The 27,074-nt window shown below is 56.4% G+C and overlaps 1 protein-coding gene across 1 annotated transcript; it reads left to right on the top strand.

Annotated features, from left to right (window-relative positions):
* The first annotated feature begins 471 nt into the window (after positions 1-471).
* On the top strand, positions 472-21,473 carry PDIA4 (protein disulfide isomerase family A member 4). Its single transcript, XM_044246808.1, has 10 exons — positions 472-753; positions 6,664-6,844; positions 7,912-8,117; positions 9,888-10,026; positions 12,395-12,600; positions 12,721-12,879; positions 15,044-15,195; positions 18,588-18,744; positions 19,449-19,682; positions 20,210-21,473. The coding sequence occupies exons 1-10, from the start codon at positions 666-668 to the stop codon at positions 20,623-20,625; spliced, it is 1,938 nt and encodes a 645-aa protein (XP_044102743.1). The 5' UTR covers positions 472-665; the 3' UTR covers positions 20,626-21,473.
* The last annotated feature ends 5,601 nt before the right edge of the window (positions 21,474-27,074 follow it).

Raw genomic sequence — 27,074 nt, 5'->3', positions numbered from 1 at the left:
CTCTTTCCCCAGGAGTATAACCTGCTCAGGCCCTTCTGTCGCTTCGACCTCAAGCCTCCCCAGGCCCCGCTAGTAGCGAGAACATCCCTCTCCCCACAGCTCCGGTAAGGACACGTGTTCTTCCAGCCAGGCTTGGCGGCGCGACCCGGAGCTCCGTCCCGCCCCGCCTTCCCAGGTTCCGCCCCGCCCCCCCCGCGCCGCCGGCCAATCGCGCCCCAATGCGCAGCCCCGCCCCGCCCCTCCGGCCCGTGCCCGCCGCCTTTGTTCTCCTTCACTCCTTCTCTCAGCCTGTGCGCTCCCGGCAAACCGAGTGGCAGCCGCTGATTGGTGGCCGCGGCGCAGCCAATCAGAAGGGGGCACCTCACGTTAGGGCTCGGAGCTTTAAACGCGCGAGCCGCGGGGCGCGCGGAGGAGGCCGGGGAGGAGGGCCGGGACGGAGGGCGGCGCCGCCGGGCTCCGACGCGCAGCGAGGCGCACGCGACCCGCGCCCCCAGTGCGGCTGGGATTGGCCCGCCGGCGGCTTCCCCGCCCCCAGCCGGTCGCTGGCGAGGACTTCCTGGGGGGTTTCTTGCCTTCCCTCCGGTTTCGCTCCAGCGGCGAGGGCCCGAGGTCCGGGAGCGCCCGGGGGCTGTGGGCGCAGGGAGGCCGCGCTGCGCACTGCCGCGATGAGGCTCCGGAAGGCGTGTCTGCTGGTCCTGCTCCTGGCGCTGGCGCAGCTGCTGGTCGCCGCGAGCGCCGGGGGGCCGGATGAAGGTGAGCGGCCGGCGGCGGGCCGGGCCTCGTGGGCCCCAGGGGCCCGCGCGTGGGGGCCGGGGCGGCTGCGACCGAGGACCGGTGGGTTTCATGCGGAGCCCTTCCGAAACTGGCGCCTGGCGCCAACTTGCCGGAGTTGGAGGGCAGTGGCGGCGAGCGGAATCGCTTAGGAGAGCTCGGGAGAGGAGGGCGGCGGCGGCCTCCTCGGAAGCCCCTGCCGCCGAGGCTTAGGACGCGGAGAGGCTGCCAAGTGCCGTTTTTGCGACTGGCTCCTTCGCCCCGACTGCGCTCAGATTGTACTTGGGTTCAGGTTGACTGACTGCTCGCTTCTGGCCGGGGGAGCTCGGGAGCTGGTTAAAATTTCCAGGCGAACACGCCCAGGGAGCGTGCAGGAAGAGGGGGCCACTGTTTTCAAAACAGACAGGTCTTAGAGAAAAGGCGAGAAGGCCCGGTAGGAGCTCTCCATGGCAGCCTCGGGCAGCAAGCGTCTTTTAAAAACGTGGTTTGTAGATTTGGAAATAAATAACTCATGGGTGTGTGTTTGAGGAAGAAAGGGACAACGGCTTGGTTTGCATTTCTTAGAAGCCAAAGGTTCCATTCCCCTCTGCGATCATTTATTCAACACCTACTATGTGCCAGTTACTGAGCAGGGATCTGACCTCCCATACAGCTCCGGCTCTAGTAGGAATATTAGACAGCTACTAGTCCTGGTTCCCGCATTTTTCTTGGAAACCAGCTAGCTGAAAACAAATGACATAAGAGACCTTCGATAACTAGAACATACCAGTCAAGAAAAGAATGCTGTTCCTAGAGAACAGGCATCAACTTTCTTCTTCTCTGGCCTTTCTCCTGATGATGGATCGTCCCAGCCAATTTGGGCCAATATAAATAAACCTCCTTTTCTAATCTTAGTCTGTAGGGTATGTGTGAACTTTATACCCTTTCAGACAGATTGAGTAACTTCTGTGTGGGTCACTGATTCAAGTTTAAACCCAAATAGAAAGGGAAGTAAGAATCAGCACTTGGTGATAAAGACACCTGCCGAGAGGAAGTAGACCGTGGCTTTCATGTGAGTTTTGGGACCTTTATCCAAATCACTTGATGCTTTTTAAAATACAGAGTCCCAGGGGTGCCTGGGGTGCTCAGGTCATGACCCCAGGATCCTCTCTGCTCAGAGGGGAGCCTGCTTCTCTCTCTGCCCATTGCTCTGCCTACTTGTGCAAACTCTCTCTTTGTGTCAAATAAAACCCTAAAATAAATAAATAAAGAGTCCCAAAATATGATAAAGCAGATTGCAGTGGTGAGCCCTGGAATCTGCCTTTTAAGCATGTTATCCATTGATTCACATGCAAGTTAAACTTTGGGGGGGGGCACCTTAAAGTTTGAGGAGCAGTGAGGATGGAGGGTCATTCTTGGAGTATAGCTAAAAAGCGTAATAGTTTTTGTCTTGATTTCGATCTAGTGATTCTGTTCTGAGGGGTTTCTTAAGAGGCCCGAGACTGGCAAACTTGGGGTGCATGTCAAGGGTTATTAGGACCAGCAGGTTTATTGTTTGGGAGACAGGTCGATAATGCTGGGAAGGCCCTGGGGAGCAGGTGCCTCTGGAGTTGTCATGGTCGTGGCAGGTCTTCCAGGACAGTGTCCTCTGGGGTTGGAAGGGTAGGGTGGAGAGGTCTAGTCCCTACCTGGACCCTTTCCAGGTGAGGGCATCCCTGGTCCTTCACTTTCTGAAGTAACTTGTCCTGCAGATTAATTTCGGGGCCACATTTTTCTCCCACTGCAGATGTTCTAAGTCTTTAGATTTTTTGTTTTGCGTCTCTTATGTTTCAGATTCAAACAGCGCAGTGGTGTCACGAAAGACAACATCCCCCCCCCCCCCAAGAATCTGTTTACTAGATAGATTGAGCTCTGGTAGTGCAAGCCTTAGGTCGTGGGTCTTTTTGTGTCTCAGATGAGAAATCAGCTTTGCTTTTCACATCTTTCCAGCTAAAATAACGAAGGAAAAACACTTTGATGCTGGTTGTTGGCTGTTTTTATTTGGGATTGGTTTAGATTTAAGAGTTAAGTGGAAATCCACGTGTGTGTGTTGCTGGAGAAGTGTTCAGCCCCTCTCTTCATTCCCGAGAAGTAATTATCCAGTGATTCCACATAAAGCTTTGGGCATGTTAGGAAACGATCTGAGGCGACAACAGACGGCACCTGAGTGGTCAGGACCCTCCACTAAGTAGCTTGGTGACCCTTGGGCAGGTGACTCACCCTGTCTGTGCCTCAGTTTCCTAATTTGTAAAGTGCATGTCATGTTTCCCTGAAGGGGTGAGAGACTGTGTTTGAGGGCTTAGCATGGTGCCTGGCACGTAACCCAGGCCAGCTGTAGTGATCCGTCTGATAACAGATTTCTCTTTCTCCATGTTTAATATCAACTAAAGTGTTGACTTAATGGTAGAGTTTATCCAGCTCTTGGAGGTGCCAGTGGGGACTGAAGAATGAGCAGCGGAGGGAGCAGAATGAGGACATGGCGGAGGGAGCTGCCTACGACCAGGCTGGGCAGGGCTCCGGTGTTGCCATCAGGGTCAAGAGTTGAGAGTGGACAGAATCGCAGGGGTCTGGGGCCACCACTTCCGAATGGCCTTACCAGGTGGGCTGAGCACTGCGGAGGTGGTGTGGGAGGCTTCATCGGCCTCATACTGAGGAGAATGGCACCCACCCAGAAGATGCTAGAAGGCTGTGGATATATTTTCTGTCTTAGAATGTCCAGCCCTAAAAGTAAAGCCCAGCGAAAAAATGGTTTCCCTGTTAGGATGCGGGATGTTTTCCTTGTGGAGACGTGGGGGTTTCTAGGAGGTAGGAATAGAGAGCTAGCGCCCTTTCAGGTGGCGGAGGGTCCGGTCCTGGGGTTATGTGCAGGCTCGGAAGGACTGGGAAGGTAGCGGCTTGTCCTGGCGTGGCTGAGAGCCTTTGATTAGGTGGGCAAGGTTCTGTCGTTTTATTATCCTTTAAAAAAGAAAAAGTTCCTTGATTTTTCTCTCCCCCCATCCCCAAGGATCAAGAAATGAGTTCATTCTTAGGAGTTCTGTCCCCTGGTAGCTCAGGGACACCCAGTGTATCGCGAGAGCTCTGTCACTAGTGGTGCTCACAGACCACAGCAGGCTGAGCGTAGGAAAGAAGCATCTTTGCTTGTCCTTTTTTTTGTAAAATTCACCTGTCCCTATGCTTTGAGCGGATTGTCAGGTCCTCTGCTTAAAGTGCAGATTAAGTTCCCGGGATCTTTCTTTCCTTCCGTGATCCAGTCTTTCTATGCGCCTGCAAGTTCATCTGGTTCCAGCATTGGCCAGAGCAGTCAGGCAGTGAGGGTGGATCTGTGTGGCCCTTGAGCCCTGGCCAGCCGCCCTCAGCAGGCCGTCCGGTCCGAGGGAAGCCTCCAGATCGGAGGCCATGTGTGCGGTGCCCTCTAGGCCCCTGACCTGCACAGTGTCCCTGCATGAAGTCCTCGGATTTGCAGCTGTCACAAGGTCATTCTGGGTAGGACTTTTAAGTGATGGGTGGTCAGAATGGCCTCTTGGAAAATCAGTGTGACTTCTGTCGCACAGGCCACCACAGGAAAGGGAAAGCTCAGTACTCGGTTCTTGCCTTGCGGGGTGGCTGTAGGCAGTATTTCCAGAAGCACCTGGAAGCCCTAGCCAGCCAGTGTTAAACTCAGGTTCCCAAGAGCCCTGTGTGCTCAAATTCTCCAAGACCTGGGTGTGGAGTGTTGGCTGCCCGTCACCAGGTGAAGGGGACTTGGTTTAGGCCCTCAGCCTCAGAGGTGGAGATGGGGCTCGAGCCCCCATCGTCTTCCCCCAGGTCCTGCCCTCCTGCTTTTCCAGGAGGCCCCATGACAGTGCTGTGGGCCGGGGCCTCTGCAGGCCGGTCCTCTCTACGGTTCTGCTATGGAGGAGGGAGGCCAGGGGCGAGCGGGTGTTGGAGAGCCGTGGCCCTGGGAAGCAGGGAGTCTGCTTGCTTTGTACTTCTCAAACTGGTGGCTTTTCTTTTGGGATTTTAGTGGCCTTTCTTCCTCCCCCCTCAAAGGAGGAGAATTTTACCTTAAGCTGGAGAGAGAAACGTGGAAGTCAGGGAGAGTGTTAAGCGGGGAGTGTTAAGGAGCGTGGTTGAGCGAAGTGTGGCCCCTGGTGGGTTTTTGGTTTGTTTTTTTGTAATTAGTTTGCAGCTTGGTAGATTTTCACGAAAAGGGACAAAGCTGCCACGCCACCCAGACCAGTTCCCTGGCTTCTCCCAGTAGCTGTGGAGCCAGCCGTGGGCTGGTTAGGGGCAGGGCGAAGGTGGGGCGGGTCCCGGAGGCTCGCGGATCCTGAGGCTGACTTCATCCTCCGCCCCCAGCACAGAACCGGCAGACTCGCTCTATCTCTCGGGAAGCTTCTCGGGAAAGAGTAACTGGCCCCTTGACACTGTCCGGCTGCCCCTGCACTTGGCTGCAGAGGCCACCGCGGGAGAAGCTGGGTGGCAGGAACCGCCGTCCCACGGTTGCTTGTGTCCGAAGTTGGGCGAAAGATTCCCTGAAAGCCAGTAGTGAGATGAACTCAGATTCTGGTGCTTGGGGAAGAGAGCTTTGTTTCCAGGCAAGGCATCCTGCCGAGGTGCGATTTGTTGTGTGGCTGGGTTTTTTTGTTGTTGTTGTTGTTTGTTTTTAAGGACTTGATTTACTTATTTGACAGAGATACAGTGATAGAAGAAAGACAAGCAGGGGAGAGGCAGACAGAGAAGCAAGGAGCCGAATGGAGGGCTCGATCCCATGACCCTGGGATCATGACCTGAGCCAAAGCGGATACTTCACGACTGAGCCACCCAGGCGCCCCTATTGTGTGTGTGTGTGTTTTTTTTTAAAGATTTTATTGATTTATTTGACAGAGAGATGACAAGCGGGCAGAGAGGCAGGCAGAGAGAGAGAAGCAGGCTCCCCGCTGAGCAGGGAGCCAAAGGCAGAGGCTTAACCCACTGAGCCACCCAGGCTTCCCCCTATTGTGTATTTCTGATGCACGTTGACCCTGTAAATCTGTAAAAAAAAAATCTTTGTGGGATAACTTCTGCCCTGGGGATTACTCTGGGGTGACTCCCTAAGTCAGTAAAATTCCCTGCCCGCTTCCCTGCCCACTCCAGTCTCTGTGAAGGACTGGAGCCTGCGGGGCTGTGTGGGTACAGGTAAGGTAGAATGCCGCCCTCTTTCAGAAATGGAAGTAGCAGCCCATCCTCCAGAAGGAAACGTCAAGTGCGAGTTCCTGTTTCCTGTGGGTGTTGTTTTGGGGGCCGGGCAGCCATTTGCTCATGGGGGACTGAATGCGGCCTGGCCTGTGGAAAGCGTGGTGTGTGAGCAAGAGGAAGGTGTCGGGGAAAGTTAGCCTTGCCCTGGAGCACAAACAGGGTAACCACAAAGCAACTGTGCCCTAGAGCACAGAGCCCTGGGATGTGGATAAAGGAGCCTTGCTCTAGGGGTGCAGCAGCGGAGTGGTGCTGGGGAACGGATCAGACCCCAGCGCGGGCACAAGGGGCCGAAGGTTAGGATTCTCCCAGCCTGGACAGGAGGCGCGCGGGGCCAGGCCGCGGGGCCATGTGCACAGAGGCGCCTGGCCAGCCCTCAAGTCCCGCTGGGGCATTGAGACTAACTTCTAGACCGGTGCTTTGCAAACGTCTTTGTAACCAGGACCTCTCTTTAAGAGAGCTCCTAAGTGGCTACCCAGTATGCAAACTTCAGAGCAGAATTTCTGGGGTGGGGGAGGCCTGATGTCCCCACCCCGGCTCGTGGTGGCCCTCAGGGGCCACTCGGGACTCACAACGCATTTGGAGGGTTTGAGGTTCTAGGAAAGTTTTTAAGGAGGAGAGTCACCAATTTACTAACGAGTCTGGATATTTTCCGCTCAGATTCTTCTAATAAGGAGGACGCCATTGAGGACGAAGAGGAGGAGGAGGACGACGACGAGGAAGAAGAGGACGATGACTTGGAAGTCAAGGAAGAAAATGGGGTCCTGGTCCTGAATGACGTGAACTTCGATAACTTTGTGGCTGACAAAGACACGGTGCTGCTGGAGTTCTACGCTCCGTGGTAAAGACCCTCGTCCTCATCCCACCAGCCTGGACGAGGGGGTCCCTCTGTGTTCCCATGAGTTCGCCCCACAGTCCTCCAGACCCTGTGGGGGGGCGGGGTGGGAGCAGGAGCACCGTGCTGTGAAGCAGGAACGTGTCCTCTGGTGGTTACGGCAGGGGCGAGGGCCTGTGATGACATGGAGACCGGTGTGGGTGACAGACCCGTTCCTGGCTGCAGGTTCTGCCCTGACCCGTCTCCAGGCCGCCCCGCCTCCCTCTCCTGCCACGCGGGGCCTGCGGGAAGGCGCACCGTCCCCGGCGGGCAGCGGCCACCCCGCTCGTGCTGTCCCTCACCCTGTGTGCCCTTCCTTGTCCCCTCCGCTCTTGATCTCAGAATCCCTTCTTGTCTGTCCTCTTTGCCCTGCCCTCCTTGGTTCACTTTTGAGACGGGATAGTTGAGACACACTTAGTTTTTGGTCCAGTGCCTGATGCTCAGGCATGAGGCATTTTGTGTAAAATACGAGCATCTCCGTGAGGCTACGGTGTTTCGTAGATCAGTAGATCGTAGATCAGTACTTCTCAAACTCTTCGGTCTTGTGAGTCCACACAGTTCACGTGGGTCCTGGCGGTCAGTCGTCACCACAGTAGACATTGAAACAGAAATTTCCGTATTAGTCCCTCTCTGGCCCTTCCATGTTAACGTCAGTGCGCTGCCCCGTGGCCAGCCGGGCAGCCTCTGCGAACTCCACTGTACTCTGAGAGGGGGAGTGAAGAAGACCAGGAAGATCTTTTGTAAAGCAGTTTTTACCTCGCAGACCCCATGGGAGGGGTTCCTGGACAGACTTTGAGACGCTTACAGACGAAAGCGTGGGGGTTTGGAGGTGTCGGAGGCACGAGCCCAGGCCAGAGCTGGAGTTCCGGCCGCCATCTGCCTGACCCCAGCCGCGCTGGCCTCCTCACTGTGCTCCCTGCATGGCTCCTCTTAACTGCAGTCATTCTGGTCCTGGCGCCCCGTCCCTCTGTACGTTGCTGCGTGTTAAGTCTCTGTGGGTACAGTTAACCACCACCTTCCCTAAATCTCCTCAGGTGTGGACATTGCAAGCAGTTTGCTCCGGAGTATGAGAAAATCGCCAGTGCCTTGAAGGAGAACGACCCTCCCATTCCTGTGGCCAAGATCGACGCGACCTCAGAGTCGGCGTTGGCCGGCAGGTTTGGGGTGAGCGGCTACCCCACCATCAAGATCCTTAAGAAGGGCCAGCCTGTGGACTACGAGGGCTCCAGGACTCAGGAAGGTGAGCGGAGCCTGTGCTCCTGGAGGAGGCGGGGCTGGGACTGTCCCCCCACTGGAAGGTTGTTGGGGGGTTGGATGATAGAGACAAGGACAAGGTGAGTGGGCTGGGCGTGGCCTCAGGAGCACCGGCTTCTGGGAGTGCTCCCTGCCGGAATGTTCCAGGTAACTGAGATCAGAATAAAGTTGTCCTAGGGTAGGAGGGGTGTCTTCTCATTTCAGACCATGAAACAAATGTGCAGCCTGTGTGTTACATGATGCACGAGGCCGCGATCTTGCGGTGCCCTAGAGCAGTGCTTCTCCGTGTTGACCTTGGTTACAGTCACTTCGTGGGGTCCTGAAGCCGGTGCTAAGCCCCATCCCAGGCCCCTAAGTTTCAGGTCAGGCTCGATGATTTGTATTTTGTACAGGCTCCCAGAGCTTACCTGGAGCCGTGGGTCTAGGGCCCCATGTTGAGAACTACTGATGTGGGGAGCCAGGCGGTTCTCCAAACCCAGGCCTGACGGATCCCTGCCTGACTTAGACTAGGCACAAAATACTTTTTTTAAAAATGAACAAACAAAATTGAGGTATCTTTACCATATATCTTTTTTTTTTTTTTTTGACAGAGAGATCTCAAGTAGGCAGAGAGGCAGGCAGAGAGAGAAAAAGGGAAGCAGGCCCCCTGCTGAGCAGAGAGCCCAATGTGGGACTCGATCCCAGGACCCTGAGATCATGACCCGAGCCGAAGGCAGTGGCTTAACCCACTGAGCCACCCAGGCGCCCCTTTACCATATATCTTAATCACTAGAAAAAACCCATCAGGTTACAGCTTCCATTCCCAGTGTGGCATAGTGGGCATAGCAGGAGATCCCAGTGTGGCATAGTGGACATAGCAGGAGATCCCAGTGTGGCATAGTGGACGTAGCATGTCCTAGACACGCGTCTTCCCCTTGTCAGGCCTCAGGTTCTTCATCTGAGGAATGGGGGTCACTTGGATCTGATCTCAGAGTTCCCCTCGAGCTGGCGGAGGGCCTCTCCTGTGACCCCCTAAGGATCCTACCCGGCGCAGATGCACACGGAAAGGTCATAGTTGTTAACACTTGCTTCCACCTTGTTTGTCTATCTGCTGATTAGATCATATGTTTACGGGGTTCACAATTCAAAGAGGTAGATAAGAGGGGTGCCTGGGTTGCTCAGTCGGTTAAGTGTCTGTCTTCAGCTTAGGTCCTGGGATCAAGCCCCGCCTTTGGCACCTTGGTCAGCAGCGAGCCTGCTTCTCCCTCTTCCACTCCCCTGCTTGTCTTTCTCTCACTGTGTTTCTGTTTGTCAAATAAATAAAATCTTAAAAAAACAAAAAAAACAAAGAAGTAGGTAGGAGTCTTTATAACCTGACCCTGGCTGTCCACCTCCCTTTCGGGAAGGCAGTTCATGTACTAGGCGTCTCCTGTGTCCTTCAGAGATACTGTGGACACGTGAGAGCAAATGTATGTGTATGTATATCGTTTCTCACAATTGTTAGCATCTTTTTCTTTTCCCCCAAGATTTTATTTATTTATTTGACAGAGACACAGCAAGAGAGGGAACACAGCAGGGGGAATGGGACAGGGAAGAGTTGGACCCCCTGAGCTGTGGCCTCAGACTGCGGAGTGCACTGGCCAGAGAGGCGGCTGGCTTTCAGGGACTCGAACTTTCGTTTCCTGTTCTCCATGGCCCCCGCTTCTCCGTCCACTCCTCCCCGCCTACTGCTGCGGGGAGGGTCTGCCCAGGCTCAGGCTTGTTCGGTTTCTTTCAGAAATTGTTGCCAAGGTCAAAGAGGTCTCCCAGCCCAACTGGACGCCTCCTCCGGAAGTCACACTGGTGCTGACCAAAGAGAACTTCGATGAAGTGGTGGACGGGGCAGACATCATTCTGGTGGAGTTCTACGCCCCATGGTAAGACTCCGCCCTGTGCTGCCCAGACATTGAGGGGCCCCGTCCTGCATCCTGAATGCCCCTGGCCACAAGGTGGGGGTGTCAGAGGCCCCTGTGCGGGAGGCAGAGCCGAGCACGGGGGCTGCCCAGTCCCCACCAGGCACAGGCCAACGTGGTGGCGGAGAGTTCCAGAGACGAGTGGGGTTTTCCCAGGGGATGGGACGAGGCGGACATGGGCCTGTGGCGCAGAGGAGAGTGAAACCTGCGTCAGGGGCACCAGGTGGCCCCGGTTCCCCCCGGGGCTGGAGGACACAGCTTTTCCCCAGGCCTGCGGAGTCCCACATTTGTCATCACATACCTGTCGTGAGAACGCGTGAGAGCCCTCGGACAGCGGTGGCTCTGTGGCCGCCTGAGGTGACACGTGTGTGGGGTGAATGGAAGTGCTGCTCACGGAAGTTCATGGGCTGTGACGAGGACAGAGCAGAGCTGCCACCACAGTGGGCAGGGCATTGGTAACTGGTGGCCTCAGGTGACCTCCTCCGGGGTCACTGCCTCCTGAGGAGTCTGAACAGTGGTTCTGTCCCTGCTTGTGGCAGAGACGTTCCAGAGTGAGTCTTGGAAGATGACCCTCAGCCTTGCTTCATGCGCTAGATGTGTCCCCTTCTCGTATTTGGGACTCCGGGTTCCCCCAGCTGTCCTACCTTCTGTCACCTCCACTCACCCTGTGGCCTCTGCCCCTCACCCCCAAATCCTCCATGACAGCCGGGCCCCTTTTGGAGAGAAACCGTAGAGCCGGGCTGCAGGGGCCCGACGAGCTCTGTTTGGGGGCAGCGGCCCTAGAACACGGTTTCGATGGAAGCCTGTGCCTGTCAGTAAACAGGAAGGCCCAGCTCTGCAGAGGAATTGGGCTGATCCCTTAGAGCTTAGCAGGGACGTGGCCTACGTGTCCCCACCACGTGCAGGAAACAGCCAGTTCTGGCCCCAGACAGTAGGTGATGACAGCTGATCGGGCAGAGTAGCGCAGAGACGACCAGGGGAAACATGCAGGAGCAGGAATCAGGTGGGGCAGGGGACCTGGACGTGGGAGAGAAGATGCCAGAAAGAAAGGCAGCGGGGGAGCTGGGGGGAGCGGCTGATCGAGGTGGCAGCTTGGGGAGCCGAGGCGCCGTGGCTCCCGTGCTTCATGAGAGGAGGAAGGTGTGGGCTGCTGGAGGAGACACAAGGCAGGCCGCCCTCCAGGGGGATGGGAGTGTAGCGGCCAGTGCTCTGGGACGGCTGTCGACCTCCCTTGGGGACTTCGACCCAGGTCAGCCAGCGCTTCTGATTCTTGTGCAGGCTTCCCGCTTGTCAGGGTACGCGGCGTAGACCAGAGTCCGGAATGTGACCAGGGCACGAGCGACAGTGACCCAAGGCCCGGGGTTTCCCTGGGGCAAAGCACTGCCCTTGGTCACTGTAGGGCATGCGTGCACGGAGGGGACAGGTGGGCGGGGGCGGGAGGAGCGCCTGCTGCGTGTGGAGAGCAGGGGGGCCGTCAGGTGGTGAAGGTGTTGGAGGATGTCTCACGACCCATGATGGGTCCTAAATCGAAGTTGCCCGGAGCCGGGGTCAGTGAGTACTTGTTCGCGTCGCTCACTCAGGACGTGCTTAGACAGCAAAGGCACGTGTTGCTGCCGCTACAGAGACCAGTTACCCTCTCCCTGCAGACGGTTTACATACCGCAGGGCGCAGCCGCGAGGTGCCCTGAGGACCTTCAGCATGGTCCGCGGGGCCTGGGGTTCGCCAGGCCCTCGCCCACGTGGGAGCCGCCCGATTGCGCCAGGCACACGGGCTCTGTGAACTTGTCTCCGTTCCCAGTTCCCGTGGCTCAGGCCCACCTTCCTCTGTCCTGGTCGGTGGGTGTTCTCCTGTCCTGGCCACATGCTTTCGTTACCCTGTCCTCACCCACCCTTGGTGGGCTCAGGTCCACCTCCTCCTGGTCTTTCCTGTCCCAGATCAGTGTCACATCCTGTACAAAGCCACCCCGGACTCGGTGTCTTCATCTGTCCCAACTCTCCAGCTGAGGGAATCTCCCTTCTTGGGCCCTTGTCTCTTGTAGCCTTTACCATAGGTCGCCCCCGTGCCCCAGTCCCGCTCGTGCCTGTGTCCCACGCGTATGTCATGCGTGTGTGTGTGTGTGGTGTGCATCCTCTCGCCGTGTGAGCACCAGTGCTGGTGATGTCATGCCGGCCTCCAGAGGGGCCTGGCTTCCCGCCCCTACCTGGGAGACCTTCGGAGGCTGCTGCATCGACCCGAGTTGCTCGGGAACGTGGGCCGGTTTCGGTGCCTCCCTCAGAAGAGAGGCTGTGTCCGCGCTGGAACAGTTTCCTCATGGACTCACTGCTTCTTGTAGGTGTGGACACTGCAAGAAGCTGGCCCCCGAGTACGAGAAGGCCGCCAAGGAGCTGAGCAAGCGCTCCCCCCCAATCCCGCTGGCCAAGGTCGATGCCACTGCGGAGACAGACCTGGCCAAGAGGTTCGACGTCTCTGGCTATCCCACCCTGAAAATCTTCCGCAAGGGAAAGCCTTTTGATTACAACGGCCCACGGGAAAAATACGGTAGGCTGCCTCCTAGTCCTACCTCGGTGGGGCGGTGCGGGGGAGCTCACCTAGGAAGGTGGGGGGCCGGGAGAGCCGTGGAGCCCCGGGCCCCTCCTCAGGCAAGTGCTTTCCCCCCAGGTATCGTCGACTACATGATCGAGCAGTCCGGGCCACCCTCCAAGGAGATCATGTCCCTGAAGCAGGTCCAGGAGTTCCTGAAGGATGGGGATGATGTCATCATCATTGGGGTCTTTAAAGCGGAGAGTGACCCAGCCTACCAGCAGTACCAGGATGCTGGTGAGGAGCGGCCCTGGGGGCTGGACAACCAGGCTGTGGCCTGTTGCTGGGGAGCCTGCCGATTCTGTGGAAAACTCCTGGGGCATCAGCTTAGAGGACAGCCTGAGGAAGAATTGAGTAGCATTTGTGGGAGCAGGCTTTCCTTTCTGGGATTGGGGTTAGAGTGGAGGTTAGTTCCCCATTGCCTTGATTACACGTGGGGGATAGGATCTCATCCTGAGCACACGGCTGTGTGGGCTTCCTCCTGACCTCTGAGGGGAGGGCGGGGTGTTTCAGAGTCATCCGAGTTCATCTCCCTCCTTGTCTTTTCAGGAGCCCCTTCCCAGCCCCTCTGTAAGGGGTAGGGTCTCGACCAGAAAACAAGGGGTATTTTTTTTGTAGTTGTTGTTTTAAGATTTTATTTTTCAACAAGAGAGACAGCGAGAGAGAGAACACAAGCAGGGGGGTTGGGAGAGGGAGAAGCAGGCTTCCCTCTGAACAGGGAGCCCGATATGGGGCTTGATCCCAGGACTCTGGGATCTTGACCTGAGCTGAAAGTTAGATGCTTAATGACTGAGCCACCCAGGTGCCCCAAAGCACGGGTTTCTGAATCGGGCTTGGGTCAAGTCTTGCCTCTGCCAGTTACTAGCCTGTGAGCGCAGGTGGGGACTTGATCTTTTATCTACTTTGGCATCTTGTCTACTTTAAGAGGTTGAGATCGTGCAGGTGAAGCGCCTAATAGGGCTAGCGTCTGGGGAGTGCTGGTCCTGAGAGGTGGCGGTATGGTGGACAGCTATCCCAGGCATGTCCTGTAGGGACAGGTGGCACTCGCCCATCCCGAAATCTGTAATCTGCTTCTGCCTAGTAGCAGGTGTCCCTGCTGTCCCGGGTGGCCCTGGGAAAGAGGTTTTCTTTCGGGAACACTGAGGATCCTCTCTGTCTTTGTCAAGTTCCTCCTGAGTGCCCTCCACCTCCGCCCCCTGCATACCGCAGCCAGCTCCGTTTGCTGCTTTAGAGGAGTCTTGTAACTGCCCTGATGGCCACCTAGTGCTTGTTTCAGTGCCTTGCGGTAACCACTGTGCGCGGGTCAAGTGCAGGTTCACGCGGTAAGACAGCAGTCGAGGGGATTTCCGTTTCTGTGTCTGGTGCTGGAGCGGAGGTGCCTCGTCCATCTTTATGGATGCGGTGGCCTTGGCATCTTCTTGAAAGTGGCCCGCAAGAATCTTGCTGCAGGAGAGCCCAGCCTCCCCTGGGGCTGCGAGGGGGACCCCGTGTTTCTGCAGAGGAGGGACTGCGGCGCGGGGAGGGGAGTCCTCACGGGTCCGCAGTCCCGTGACAAGCGGGTCTTGAATTGTGACTGGAGTCTCCGTCTGGCTGCTTTGGACAGCCGCCTCCCACCTCCCCCGGAACATGTGGAGTTTCCTGTAACCAGTCGGGAGGCCCGCCCTTCAGCGCAGGGGACACCTCTGACACCTTACCCGGTGTTCGGATCACAGACTCCGCTCCGGCAGAGCGGAGACCGCGGGGCGAGCCCGGGGATGTCCGGCAGGGGTGGGTGGCCGGCCGGGGTCTGGTAGGCTGACAGGAACGTGGCTTGTGCACCGGGTCACATGCTATCCGGCTGCTTTTACCCCCCCGTGCGAAGCTGAGTGGTGGGGATGCTGTGGCCTGCAGAGCCGGAGATCTTGTCTGGCCTTTCCAGGAAGTTTGCCAACCCCATTCTCGAGTGTCCTCGGACAGTGGGGTTTCATCTTGAGAGTTTTACAGGATTTAAATTCAGGTGTATTTAGCAAAAGAACTCCAGCCCACAAGTCGGCCAGCCACCAGTCCTGAGGAGGAGAGGCCGGGCGGGAACACCCACCGTGTGTCTCCGGGGGTCGTGGTGCCCACCTGTTCTCACGGGCCGTCTGTGGCTTTCATGTGCTTCTTAGCACTGGAGACAGTGGTCCTGACAGATGAGCTCTGAGTTGTTCCGTGAACATTCGGTTTGCTTATTATTTTGGTTTTTTAAAAACACAACTTGTGAGATAGGGGCTCTAAGGTGTTAAACCTACCCCAGCTCTGGGTGTCAGCCTTGCGGGATTCACGAGGCTAATTCTGGTCTTTGCAGGGCATCGGCTGTGAGTTAAGTCTAGGTCGGTGATGCAGCTTAATAAATGTATTTATCGTTCTGTTAATTTTTCAGCGAACAACCTGCGAGAAGATTACAGATTCCACCACACTTTCAGCACTGAAATAGCAAAGTTCCTGAAAGTCTCCTCGGGGAAGTTGGTCGTAATGCAGCCTGAGAAATTCCAGTCCAAGTACGAGCCCCGGAGCCATGTGATGGACATCCTGGTGAGTGGGGGGGAGGCGTGTGGCGGCTCGGGGACACAGCAGCCCCAGGCTGCTTTGTTTGTTTGTTTTTAAGTTGCAGTCAGTTAACACACATTGCAGTTGCTGCCCATTCAGGTGGGTTCAGGCTGCTGCTTTTTTTTTTTTAAAAAAGATTTTATTTATTTATTTATTTATTTGAGAGAGAGAGAAAGAGATCGCAAGTAGGGAGAGAGGCAGGTGGGGTTGGGGGGAGCAGGCTCCCCACTGAGCAGAGAGCTAGAGATGCGGGGCTTGATCTGAGGACCCTGAGATCATGACCTGAGCGGAAGGCAGAGGCTTAACCCACTGAGCCACCCAGGCGCCCCAGGGTTCAGGCTTCTGATGGGCCTGAGGCTGCTGGTTGAGCCATGGCCCCGGGGATCTGGGGATCTGAAACCCAGAGAATTTGCTCTTTGCTTCACACAAGTAGAGTCTGGAGTGCCTTTCCTGGGCCCTCATGGTGCGGGGTGTGTTTCCTGGAGGCTCCAAGCCTGAGTAGCCAGCAGGCTGGTCAGTGACCTGGGAGGCCAGAGCGGCTCCCTCCCCCTCCCCTCTCTCCTGTCCCCCTTCCCCCCCTGCCCCCTGCTCCCCTGTGGGCCAGCGCCAGCCTCCCCAGGCGCCCAGCCACTGTGACTCTGGCCTGCGTGTCTGCTGTCCTCCCTGGCAGGATGTGCTCCCGGGTCTGAGCCGGGGCTCCTTAGCCAGGCGGCTCAGGTGCTGAGCTACGGAGTGAGGCAGGCCTCTCTTCCCGGGATGTGGAGAGTGGCACATGGGTTTGGCCTCCTTTTTTCTCCTCCAGACCTGTCCAGCCTTCATCTTCTGAGGGACGGACTCACTTTGAGACGGGTTGAGGGAGTTTTTGGCCCAGGCCGTGCCTCAGTGCAGCTCCACTTCCTCAGTGCTGCACGGGGGCCCAGCGCTGCCGTGAGCAGACCTTCAGATTTGGAGGAAATCGAGGCTCTCAAAGCCAGAGCTTTCCTTTGATAGAGAGCCTGGGATGCAGAGCTGTGAGCGTGAGCGTGAGCGTCTCCCCGGCTCTCATAGCCAGTCAGGAGCAGTGGAGGGGAGGGGCTGGGCTGTGACCACCCCCACCCCCCACCCCCACCCCCCGCCATTTGGGCAGAGGGCTCTCATGGGACCTGGAGGAGGTGGCGGGAAGGTGGGGTGAGCCCTGCGTGCGCCACAGGGAGCCACCACCCCTTCTGATCCATTTTTGTGAACTGGAACCCTCGGGGCGTTGGGAGAGGCTGCCCTGGAACTTTCTGACTCCGGTGGGTCCGCAGCCCCATCGCCCCTTCTCAGAGTTTCATGCGCGTCTGGTCATTTGCCGCCACTCAGGCTCGGGGCCCCTCTGCCTTGGATGTCCGGCAGCTGCCCTGTCTCCTGTCCTGTCCAGCTCCTCTCCTTTCATCCACGGGTGCTGAGCCCGGGTGCAGAGATGGGCGCCCCAGACCCCAGCGGTCAGCACCATTCTGGGTGGTGTGTGCGTTCTCAGGAAAGGGGTCTGTAGCTTTCAGTAGGTTCTTGAAGAGGTCATTGACCCCAGAAGGGTTAAGGACCACTCAGCCTAGTCTGTTATACACATCACTGCCTTTTTACTCTTTACTTTAAATGGATTGGTGTTACTTACGTACCACCCTTCTTGCAGAATTTATTTAATGCTGCTTTGTCAGCATCGTGCCACAGAGTAAACTGCAGTTTTTTTTTTTTTTTTTTTAAGATTTTATTTATTTATTTGACAGAGAGAGATCACAAGCAGGCAGAGAGGCAGGCAGAGAGAGAGAGAGAGAGGAGGAAGCAGGCCCCCCGCCGAGCAGAGAGCCCGATGCGGGACTCGATCCCAGGACCCCGAGATCATGACCCGAGCCGAAGGCAGTGGCTTAATCCACTGAGCCACCCAGGCGCCCACTGCAGTTTTTTTAAAAAGTGGACATGGAGGGGTGCCTGGCTGGCTCAGTTGGAGGCGCGTGCGACTCTTGATCTCGGGGTCCTGAGTTCAAGCCCCACACTGGCAGAGATTACTTAAAAATAAACTATTAAAAAAAAAAGTGGATTTGGAATTCAGAGCAGAGGGAAGACAGAGGCAGGGCAGGTAGGAGGAAGTCGGGAGGTGCTGTGGTGGGAAGCAGGTCTTCGCAGGCTGTGAGGCTGGCTCTGCCCGAGTTCAAGGTCGGGGCTGTGGCTGGTGAATGCTCGGCGGCAGAGCAGGTTTGCCCTGGGCTCACTCTGCTTTACTCTTGACTTCACCTTCAAAGGGCACTCTGTCTGGGGGCCGACCTGACTAAAGATACTCCACAGCCCTGCCGTCTTCTTCGCCTGCTTTTCCAGCACTTTCTCTCCACCCTCCTTACACTCCGGCCCATATCCTCTGTGCTTTGTTCCCTGCGTGATTCCTGCTGTTTCCTCCCCTTAGGCACCTTCCCCTTCCCACCTGGCAAGTTGTGCAGTCCTGTTCCATCCTGGGGGGCCTCGTGCCCCGGGTGAAGGGTGCGTGTTCACCAGCCACTTCGAGCTCTGCTGCTTCTCCTGACCGTGCCTCCGTTTCTTCCTGTGTAACATGAGATGGTAGTGCCCACCCTTGGGCACTTTGAGGCTGGGGTCTGGAGGATCTGGCTTAGTATCTGCCTCGGCATGAGATGAGGGCCCTGCACAGCCTTGGGGGCAGTCACCAGCTCCGTGTCTTCAGGCCACTGTGCCCAGCTGGTCACAGGTGCCGCATACATGTCGGGTTCGTCTCTGGAAAACACCTGGAGAGCCTTAGGAGCCAAGCTTAAGAGCCAAGGATGGCCGCCTGGTGCTAGACCGCTGAGCCCTGCAGGCCGGGCCTCCGAGCCTCCTGCCAGCAGAGCTGCCCCCGGTGGAGCAGCCTCCAGGCCCCGCAGCCCTGTCTGGCTCCCCGTTCTTACCAACACCCAGCTGGGCTGTGGAACGGGTGGTCGTGGTGTGGCCTCCACGGTAGAACCACGAGCCCAGCGTGGCTGCCCTCCAGCTGGGTGCACCTGGCCTCCCTCCCTTTACCGAACGTGCTGTGTTGGCCTCGTCTCAGAAATGGCCCTGGGGGGCTGCTGGGAAGATCGGATCCAGGGAGATGGATCCTTCCGCTCAGCTCAGCCGGGAACTGCTGCCCTCGGGAAGCCCGCCTTCCCCCAGCGGTTTCCCATACCCACAGACCCAGGGAGAAGGGCACGTGGTGTCCGCAGTGGCCCGAGAAGCTCACTTAGGGGTCACTGGAGGAAAGGGGCCCCAAGGGACCTTCAGACGGCTCCTCCCCCACCCTGGCCCTTGAGAGCAGACGGCCTCCTGCTCAGCGATGGCCCCAGAAGGTGGGGTGACAGGAATGCCGCTTCTACTCATCTGTCCCCGCTTTTTTGCAGAGCTCCACGGAGGGGTCAGCCATCAAGGACCACGTGCTGAAGCACACCTTGCCGCTGGTGGGGCACCGCAGGACCTCCAACGACGCCAAGCGGTACACGCGGCGCCCCCTGGTGGTCGTCTACTACAGCGTGGACTTCAGCTTCGATTACAGAGCTGGTGAGGCCCCCCATGGGGTCTCCCCCCCCCCCCGACGGGGTCTCCCCACGCACACTCCCTCCCACCCCTGGCCCCCGCCCATCCTGCCTGCGGGGCTCTCGCATTTAGGAATCCTGCCCCCAGGCCCTTGCAGGTTGGTGGCTAGGGTGGAGTTTTAATTGATGGCTTCAAGGTAGTTTTACTTCCGTGGTGCCACTAGCCCTTTTCTAGCCTGTGGGGAATGTGGTGCAGAGTCTAGAACCCTTTGAGAGAGGAGGCCACCAAAGCCCGAGGCTTTCAGAGGCTGCACAGATGGGAATAGGCCAGTCACTAACCCTCAGGCAGGTGGGGGCTTATGTCATTGGGCTTTTGACGTGGGTCCACCTGCTTACAAAGGGGGCTTTTCAGAAATGCTTCTCCTTCCTCCAAGTTAGGCATGAGCCTGGTCAGAGAGTCTGAACCCCAGACTTTTTTTTTTTAAGATTTTATGTATTTATTTGACAGACAGAGATCGTAAGTAGGCAGAGAGGCAGGCAGAGAGAAGAGGGGAAGCAGACTCCCCACTGAGCAGAGAGCCCGATGCGGGGCTTGATCCCAGGACCCTGAGACCATGACCTGAGCCGAAGACAGAGGCTTACCCCACTGAGCCAGCCGGGCGCCCCTGACCCGCAGACTCTTCACCTTGATCTCTGTCGCTCAGCTCACAGTGCTCGCTCCCATTTTAGCCACCCAGTTTTGGCGGAACAAAGTCCTGGAGGTGGCCAAGGACTTCCCCGAGTACACCTTTGCCGTGGCTGATGAGGATGACTTCGCCACGGAGGTGAAGGACCTGGGGCTCAGTGAGAGCGGGGAGGACGTCAACGCCGCCATCCTGGACGAGGGCGGGCGGAAGTTTGCCATGGAGCCTGACGACTTTGACTCTGACACTCTCCGGGACTTTGTCAGAGCTTTCAAAAAAGGTGAGCCTTATTTTAAAAAATATTTTAAAGCAAAACAGTCTTTTGGACCTAGAAATGAGTTTTGTATGGAACACTTGTTTTGAGGCATTAGAATATCTTTATCGATCTGGTTGAGCCCAGTGGCCCAGTGTCCTGGTGTGGGCCGAGTCGTGGGTAGACCTTGTCCTACCATCTGCCATGTTCTCTGTGCTTCTGTCCACAGAGGCTTCCCGGCCCTGGCCGCCAGCTCTCCTGGCAGCCCCTTTGTGCCCGGTGGCACCTCTCCTGGGACAGCCTCACTGGACGGGACCTGGTGGCCCATCAGGCCTGGTGGGACCATCAGCATCCCCTCTGGCCTCTGCAGGGACTGGGAAGGTAGAAGGGGTGAAGAGACTAGAGAAATCAGGGGGTCAGTGTGAGGTGGCAAGGCTCTTCCTGGCGCTGTCCCCCTGCATGTCAGGCCTGGCCTCGTTGCCTGGTCCTGTCCGAGCTGCCAAGCCTAGGGCCTTCTCGGCACTCACCGTTCCCCTGCTTGCTTTCCTCGGCAGGAAAACTGAAGCCGGTTGTCAAATCCCAGCCAGTGCCCAAGAACAACAAGGGGCCTGTCAAAGTCGTGGTGGGGAAGACCTTCGACTCCATTGTCATGGACCCCAAGAAGGACGTCCTCATCGAATTCTACGCGCCCTGGTGCGGGCACTGCAAGCAGCTGGAGCCCGAGTACACTGCCCTCGGCAAGAAGTACAAGAACCACAAGAACCTGGTCATCGCCAAGATGGACGCCACTGCCAACGACGTCACCAACGACCGCTACAAAGTTGAGGGGTTCCCTACCATCTACTTTGCCCCCAGTGGGGACAAAAAGAACCCAATTAAATTTGAGGACGGAAACAGAGATCTGGAACATTTGAGCAAGTTTGTAGAAGAACATGCCACAAAACTGAGCAGGACCAGAGAAGATCTTTGAAGGCCTTGAGTTGAGGTCTGGTGGGCGGGAGGGACCAGACACTGGAGCCCCCAGCGGCCGGTGGCCGGAGCCCCCAGTGAGCCATGCAGCTGGTGGCTTAACACAAGGGCAGGATCTCTTTGGTTTTTAATTTTTTTTTTTTTTTTTTTTTTTTATACTCTGGGGTTTCACCTCATGCTCTGAATACTGAATAGGTAAGAAGGACTCCGTAGATTAGCCCAGATTTTTACAGAGGATACATCTATTTTTACCATTATTTGGGGTGTGATTGCTTTTTTTTTAATCTTCCGTTTTCTTTAATATATTTCTTCAAAGCAGATTAAGTTGAATCTCTTCTGTGTGAATGTTTTTTTTTTTCTTTTAATTTAAAATTTAAGAAAACATTTGCCAAATCACATTGATTTTTTTGCATTTTATTTTATGGTTATCTGAGGAATTACCCACTGGAGAAGATTTGACTGTCCATGTGCTTTAGTTTTCATTTCTTACTGTACGGCACAAGGAACTGTCACCAAGCACCCTGCCAAGGATGACATTCCAGCCCGACCTCTGGGCCGCCACCCGGTCCTGAGAGAGTGGCACCTCCGTGCAGGACGGGGCGTCGCCGTGCCTTCTGCTTTCAAGACAACGACCACGGGGCGAGGAGGGGTTCCCAGGTCCCCCAGGCCCCGGGAGCCTGATTGCAAGGGTCAGCCTCTGGGTGAGAGACCCCCAACCTGGGATAGGCAGCCCCATCTCTTCGGAAGCCGGACAGCCTGAGGAGAGGTGACCTAGGGCACAGGTGGTATCTTAGGGTGATGGAAGAGACAGGGTAGGCTCTCGTGATGGAATAAAACAATTACTGAAAATTGAGCTTCATAACTGTGTTAGAGAACATCTCCATCCTGGAGCCTTGGCTGAGTTGAGGACCTGGGCTTGGTGGGGAGGGCTGGCCGTCCTGCGGGTGTACGTTGCCTCCCGACACCTGACCATCCAGCCTTTGGGGTGTCTCCTTGACCAGGGTGGAGGGCATCAGGGGTCTGCGTTCCGGTGGGATGTGACAGGGACCGAGGCTGCGGAGACTGCTCCGAACACTTTTGGGTGGGGGGCAGGGCAGGAAGCTGGGGCAGCCCCAACACTGAGGTCCCGGGGGACTCGGGGTGACGGGAGCTTCGTCCCAGTGGTTCCGCTCACCAGCACGTGCCGTCTCCGCCTCCCCTCTCCTGGCGGCAGCTCTTCCGGCAACAGTGTGTGATGCGGCGGGGGCCTGGCTGGGGGACAAGAAGCAGGTCCTGGGGAGGGGTAGCTTAGGTGAGCCTTCCCGGAGGATCTGCTTTTCAGTTGAGTCAGGCGCAGGCAGACTGGACCTTCCAGCTGTGGGAGGATGGGTGCGTCTGGTAAGTTCTCAGCGTGGCCAGTGTGACAGGAGGTCTGTACCCCGCTCTGTGTCCTCTTCCATGGGGAGCACATGGGCCTTCCCTCAGGGACTTGCTGTCAGAAGACTCAGGAGGGAAGGTGGGTCTGGGGCTTGTAGGCCTTCATCTGGCATGGTCAGAACAGAGCAGTACCCTGCCTGGGGCTTCTAGGCGAGTGGGAGAGAGGTGGCGCAGTCCTCGCAAAGCCCTGAGGAAGAGGGCTGGGCTCTCAGAGTAAGGCGTGGCCTCCTCTGAATTGGTGTGTCCAGAAAAGCCCTTTTTTCTGAAGTGATGTGTGAGCGGAGACGTCGGGCTTGAGCCTGGAGAAGGGTAGGAGTAAGTCTCACTTCTCCGTGTGGTCCTGGGCCCCGCATCATGGCCCTCCCAGGATGTTTGTCAGAAATGCAGAATCTCAGGCTGGTCCCCCCAGACCTAATAAACCATAATCTATATTTTTCTTTTTTAAGTAATCACTACGCCCAATGTGGGGCTTGAACTTTCAGCCCTGAGATAAAAACTCACTAACCGAGTCAGCCGGGTACCCGTCAGAATCCCAGGCGGTTTGCGTGCACTTTGAAGTTTGAGGAACACCAGGCAAAGGCCCTGAGGCAGAAGTCAAGATGGGTTCAGTTCTGAAACCCGGAAACCAAATTGCCAGACAGTATCTTGAGCAAAGGGTCTGGCCCTACGTTGACTGTAGAAAGTCGGGCCCCTGGGGGAGACACGACCCCAGATGGGTCCAGGAGCTTGTAGAGCGAGGATCTCGGCAGGAGGGGGATAACGGTCCGTGTGACCGGGGCCGTGGTGAGGAGTGGATATGGGGGGTGGGAGCCCGGAGAGCCGAGAGATGGCGGACGTTAACTTCCCATCGCGCTCATGAGGGGACAGGCATCAAGCAGCTGGGCCTAGGCCAGGAAGTCCGGAGTTTGACCTTCCCCGAGCATCTCGGTGGAACCGCTGCTGACCTAGGGATAAGTTACAATCAGATGGAAACTCAGGTAACGAGAGTGACCATTGATACCAGGGGACACTAGGCAAAAGCCAGACCCCGTGCTCGGAAGTGTTGCCAGGTCACGGGCTGCAGCGGTCTGTGAGGCGGGGGCCGCTGCGCTCATTTCTCGGCGAAGGAAGGAGAGTAGGTGGGGTGGGCTAGCCCTGGGCACATGCAGAGCGGGCTTTGGTCCCCCGGTCCCTGGGCTGTGGCCTCCCCCAGTAGAAAACCTAGTCTGGTCGCAAGGGAGCCAGGGCGGGCTGCAGGGACGTGGCTGCGTTTGGGGAACCGGCTCTAGCAGGCTAAGGACGGGCTCCTGGGCCTGGGGCAGATGGGAAGTTGAGGGTGGGTGAGGACCCCAGAAGCTGGTGTGACATCCAGGGCTCTGAGCTGACGTTTTGTTAACTAGGGAACGTCTCAAGCATGCACAAAAACGAGAACTGGGCCCCCAAGCCTCCCGCACCCCACCCACTTGGAACAAGGACCAAAAGTTTGCTGCGTCTGCTTTACCTGTGGGTCCCCCTTCTTTCCTCAAATGACCTATCCCAGGCCCGCCCTTTCACCCCTGCCCACCTGAGAATGCTTTCCCTGTAGAAGCACAGCTTCTGCAGCTGTCGAAATAAGGGATTTCGTATGTAGTCCGTGATCAGATGTGCCCGATTGTCCCCCAAACGGCTCTTCCCTGTCGATCTACGAGGCTCCTCAGTGAGCAGGGTCTGCGTTCTGGGTCTGTCTCTCGTGTGCCCCCCGCCACCCCCCTCGGTGGGCTTTTTCCTGCAGCGCGCACGCAGCAGAAGCTGTTCGTATCACATGCACAGGTTTGAGGAATGTTCGATGTTCATTGTCTCGGCGGCATATCTGGGAGGTACTTAGAGACCTGGAGGGATCTGGGCATGGGAAACTGTTCCAAATCCTGAAGGCTGAGCCCAGACGCCGGGGACTGGGAACCTGCTAGGAATCCAGGACTGGCGTGTGCTGTTGTCGAAGCCCTAATCCAAGCTGACACTACTCTTCAGTTGTGTGACTCTGGCCAAGTTACCTAAATCCTGTCGGGGCTGATTTTCCCGTCTAGGGGATGAAGACCCAGCCTTCGCAGAGAAGTGTTCAGGGCCCGGTGCGGTATCCCATGCACAGGCTCGGCCGTCTCTGGCACGAGCCAATCGCAGGTAGGGCGGGAGCTGCCGAGGCTTGAGTTCCCGTTTCCCGTTCACCAAGGCGAACCCCTCTTAGAAGTGATTGTCTCCAACCGCGTGGGCGCCAACTTAATGATGGGTTTCCCAGAGCATAAACAAGGCAGTTGGTGAACAGAACATCAGGCATGAGCGCGAAGCTGGGCAGAGCTCTGAAATGCTAAATTTGAGGCCTTTTCCATTTTTGTGGGAAATGCTCTTTTCTTTATCTCTGGCCTGCTCTGATGGGCCAGGATGGGGCCACTGACCTTGCGTTGTGCAGACAAGGTAGACCCTAAACAGAGGGCTTGGGTCTGTTGGTGTGTAGGAAATGCAGATTCTTTTTTTTTTTTTTTTTTTTTTAAAGATTTTATTTATTTATTTGATAGAGAGAGATCACAAGTAGGCAGAGAGGCAAGCAGAGAGAGAGAGGAGGAAGCAGGCTCCCTGCTGAGCAGAGAGCCCGATGCGGGACTCGATCCCAGGACCCTGAGATCATGACCTGAGCCGAAGGCAGCGGCTTAACCCACTGAGCCACCCAGGCACCCAGAAATGCAGATTCTTCATTGACCTCGGTTCTGGCCAACGGAATCAGGCCCGGCAGGATTGGAGCCCAGTAGCAGTTTTCAGAAGTTCCCGAATACAGTCACATCTCCCCCTGAAATGTAGGCCGGACAGGGATCATGACGTCCGTCACAGCGAAGGAGACGGAGGTCAGGGAGATTAAGTCATTTGCCCAAAGTCGGCAAATTGGCAAGTCGGAACTAGAAGTCAGAACCAGAGTTTTTCCAGGGCCCCAGCGTTTCCCAGGATGTGTTGGAAGAAAATTTCTGAAGGAGATTAATAAATGCTCCATTAAAGACACATTCTGTTAATAACTGGCTTGGGAAATACTAGAACTTAAAAAAACAAAAAAAAAAAACCCTTAAATGGGGATCTTGTTGAAGGAGCTCTCTGAGCCTCCCTGAGCGTTCCTGGGACTCTGCGGGAGGGTGGACTTGACCCGGCTTCTTTAGCACGAACCACTCAGGCCCACGGAGCTCTGTGGTGACCCCCTCTCCCCTGGCCCATTCCTGGGGCCCCGAGGAAGCATCAGTACCTCGCTTAACCCCCACCCACCCCCATCAATGTGGACGGGCCCTGGGGTGAAGGAGGTGGGCCAGGAAGTGCCCCGGGAGCACAAGGACAAACGTGACCCTGAGCCCATCCATGGTCGGTTACTGGTGTACCCCTAGGTCTTCCAAAGAGCCTTTCTGCTGGGGGGAAGCGACTAACCCCCGAGGGTACATAACCATGACAGCGCTCCTCGGGAACCCTGACATAGACCATAGAGGTGAGACGTCTCTGACGGGAATCCACCTGATTCCCACATGAGGGCTGGCTAGCTGTGCTGAGCACGCGGCGTGGGAAAGCTGCTACCGTGAGATGCTGGGCGGGGGGGTGGCCAGGGGCACCGGGTCTGTGCGCGCAGTAACGAGACACTGAACGATGGGAGGAAGGAAGGACCAGATCCCTGGGTCGACCAGGCAGAGCTGGGTTCCGTGGGCCTCTCCTCCCCTTCGGCTCCCACAGCTCACCCTGCTCTTGGCGCAGCCCCAGAGGGAACACAGTTCCCCAAATCAATGTGTTCCCACCTTCGATTATGGAGACGCCCTTGGCAGAGAGAGGCGGCAGGACAAAGGACCACTTGTCCAAAAAATGGAGAAGGGAGCCTTTTAGGAAGTGACGGCTATTGCTTGCAGAAGGAATCCTGTGGGAAAAGAGCCCTCTGTGTTCTTTCCAGCTTTTCTTATATGTAAAAAGGAAGGGTGAGCTCAGCTCAGGTTGGACTGAAGACGCACACCTTGATCACAGGTGTATAGGAATCACAAATCCTGCCTTTCCACCCCCCTGCTACAAGAATGTTCTACCCCAGAATGACAGATGACGGGTTGGCTGGAGACTTGAAGGAGCTTCAAGGTCAGAGGCAAGAATTCCAGTGTTCCAGGGGCCTGACAGGTCAGTTAACTCCCCATATGGGCGGTAGGGAGCGGCGATGACCAGGGTACACTTTGTGATTCTGTCCCACTTGAAGGAGGTACTTGGTGCCTGTGAGAATCTGGGCCTGCTGTTGCTGCTCGGATATATATTTTTTTAAAGATTTTATTTGACAGAGATCACAAGTAGGCAGAGAGGTAGAGAGAGAGGGGGAAGCAGGCTCCCCACTGAGCAGAGAGTCTGTTGCAGGGCTTGATCCCAAGACCCTGGGATCATGACCTGAGCTGAAGGCAGAGGCTTAACCCACTGAGCCACCCAGGGCCCCCTGAGATATATATAGATCTATCTATATATTTATTTATTTTTAAAGAAAAACCAGAATTACAAGGTGCAATCTCCCAGTTTTCCAGTTTTGGATCTACTTCTGATTGTGGTAGCAAGACTATTGTGGACCAAAGGAAAGGCTTCTGAGGGCCGGATTCCGTTAGAGACTGCAGACCTCAGTAAAACCCCTCTTCATTTTTCCTGTTTTTTAATCACGAGGAACAAACTAGCACAGAGGATTCCCTGCATGTAACAAAGTCTTCAAAACCGAGTTTGTGGGGCGCCTGGGTGGCTCAGTGTTAAGGTTAAACCTCTGCCTTCAGCTCAGGTCATGATCTCAGGGTCCTGGGATGGAGCCCCGCGTCGGGCTCTCTGCTCAGCAGGGAGCCTGCTTCCCCTTCCCTCTCTGCCTGCCTCTCTGCCTACTTGTGATCTCTGTCGAATAAATAAATAAAATCTAAAAAAAACACACACAAAAAAAACTGAGTTTGTTCAGAAAAGCTGGAGATTTCGGTCTGGCGTTGGAACTCAGGCGGAGTTTGGATGTGGACGTGGATTGCTGGGCTGGGGAATGGTCTATGCCTCACATCGGAA

The sequence above is a fragment of the Neovison vison genome, chromosome 4 (assembly GCF_020171115.1).
Source record: "Neovison vison isolate M4711 chromosome 4, ASM_NN_V1, whole genome shotgun sequence".
NCBI classification, from domain to species: Eukaryota; Metazoa; Chordata; class Mammalia; order Carnivora; family Mustelidae; genus Neogale; species Neogale vison.
The sequence above is the reverse complement of the archived record's forward strand: the minus strand, read 5'-3'. Positions and strand labels throughout refer to the sequence as shown.

Bases quoted from the DNA above. Each gene is read 5' to 3' on its own strand.
- PDIA4 (XM_044246808.1), top strand. From the start codon at position 666: ATGAGGCTCCGGAAGGCGTGTCTGCTGGTCCTGCTCCTGGCGCTGGCG. The intron at 8,118-9,887 runs GTGAGCGGAGCC...GGTTTCTTTCAG, and splicing joins GGGCTCCAGGACTCAGGAAG to AAATTGTTGCCAAGGTCAAA. The intron at 12,601-12,720 runs GTAGGCTGCCTC...CTTTCCCCCCAG, and splicing joins CGGCCCACGGGAAAAATACG to GTATCGTCGACTACATGATC.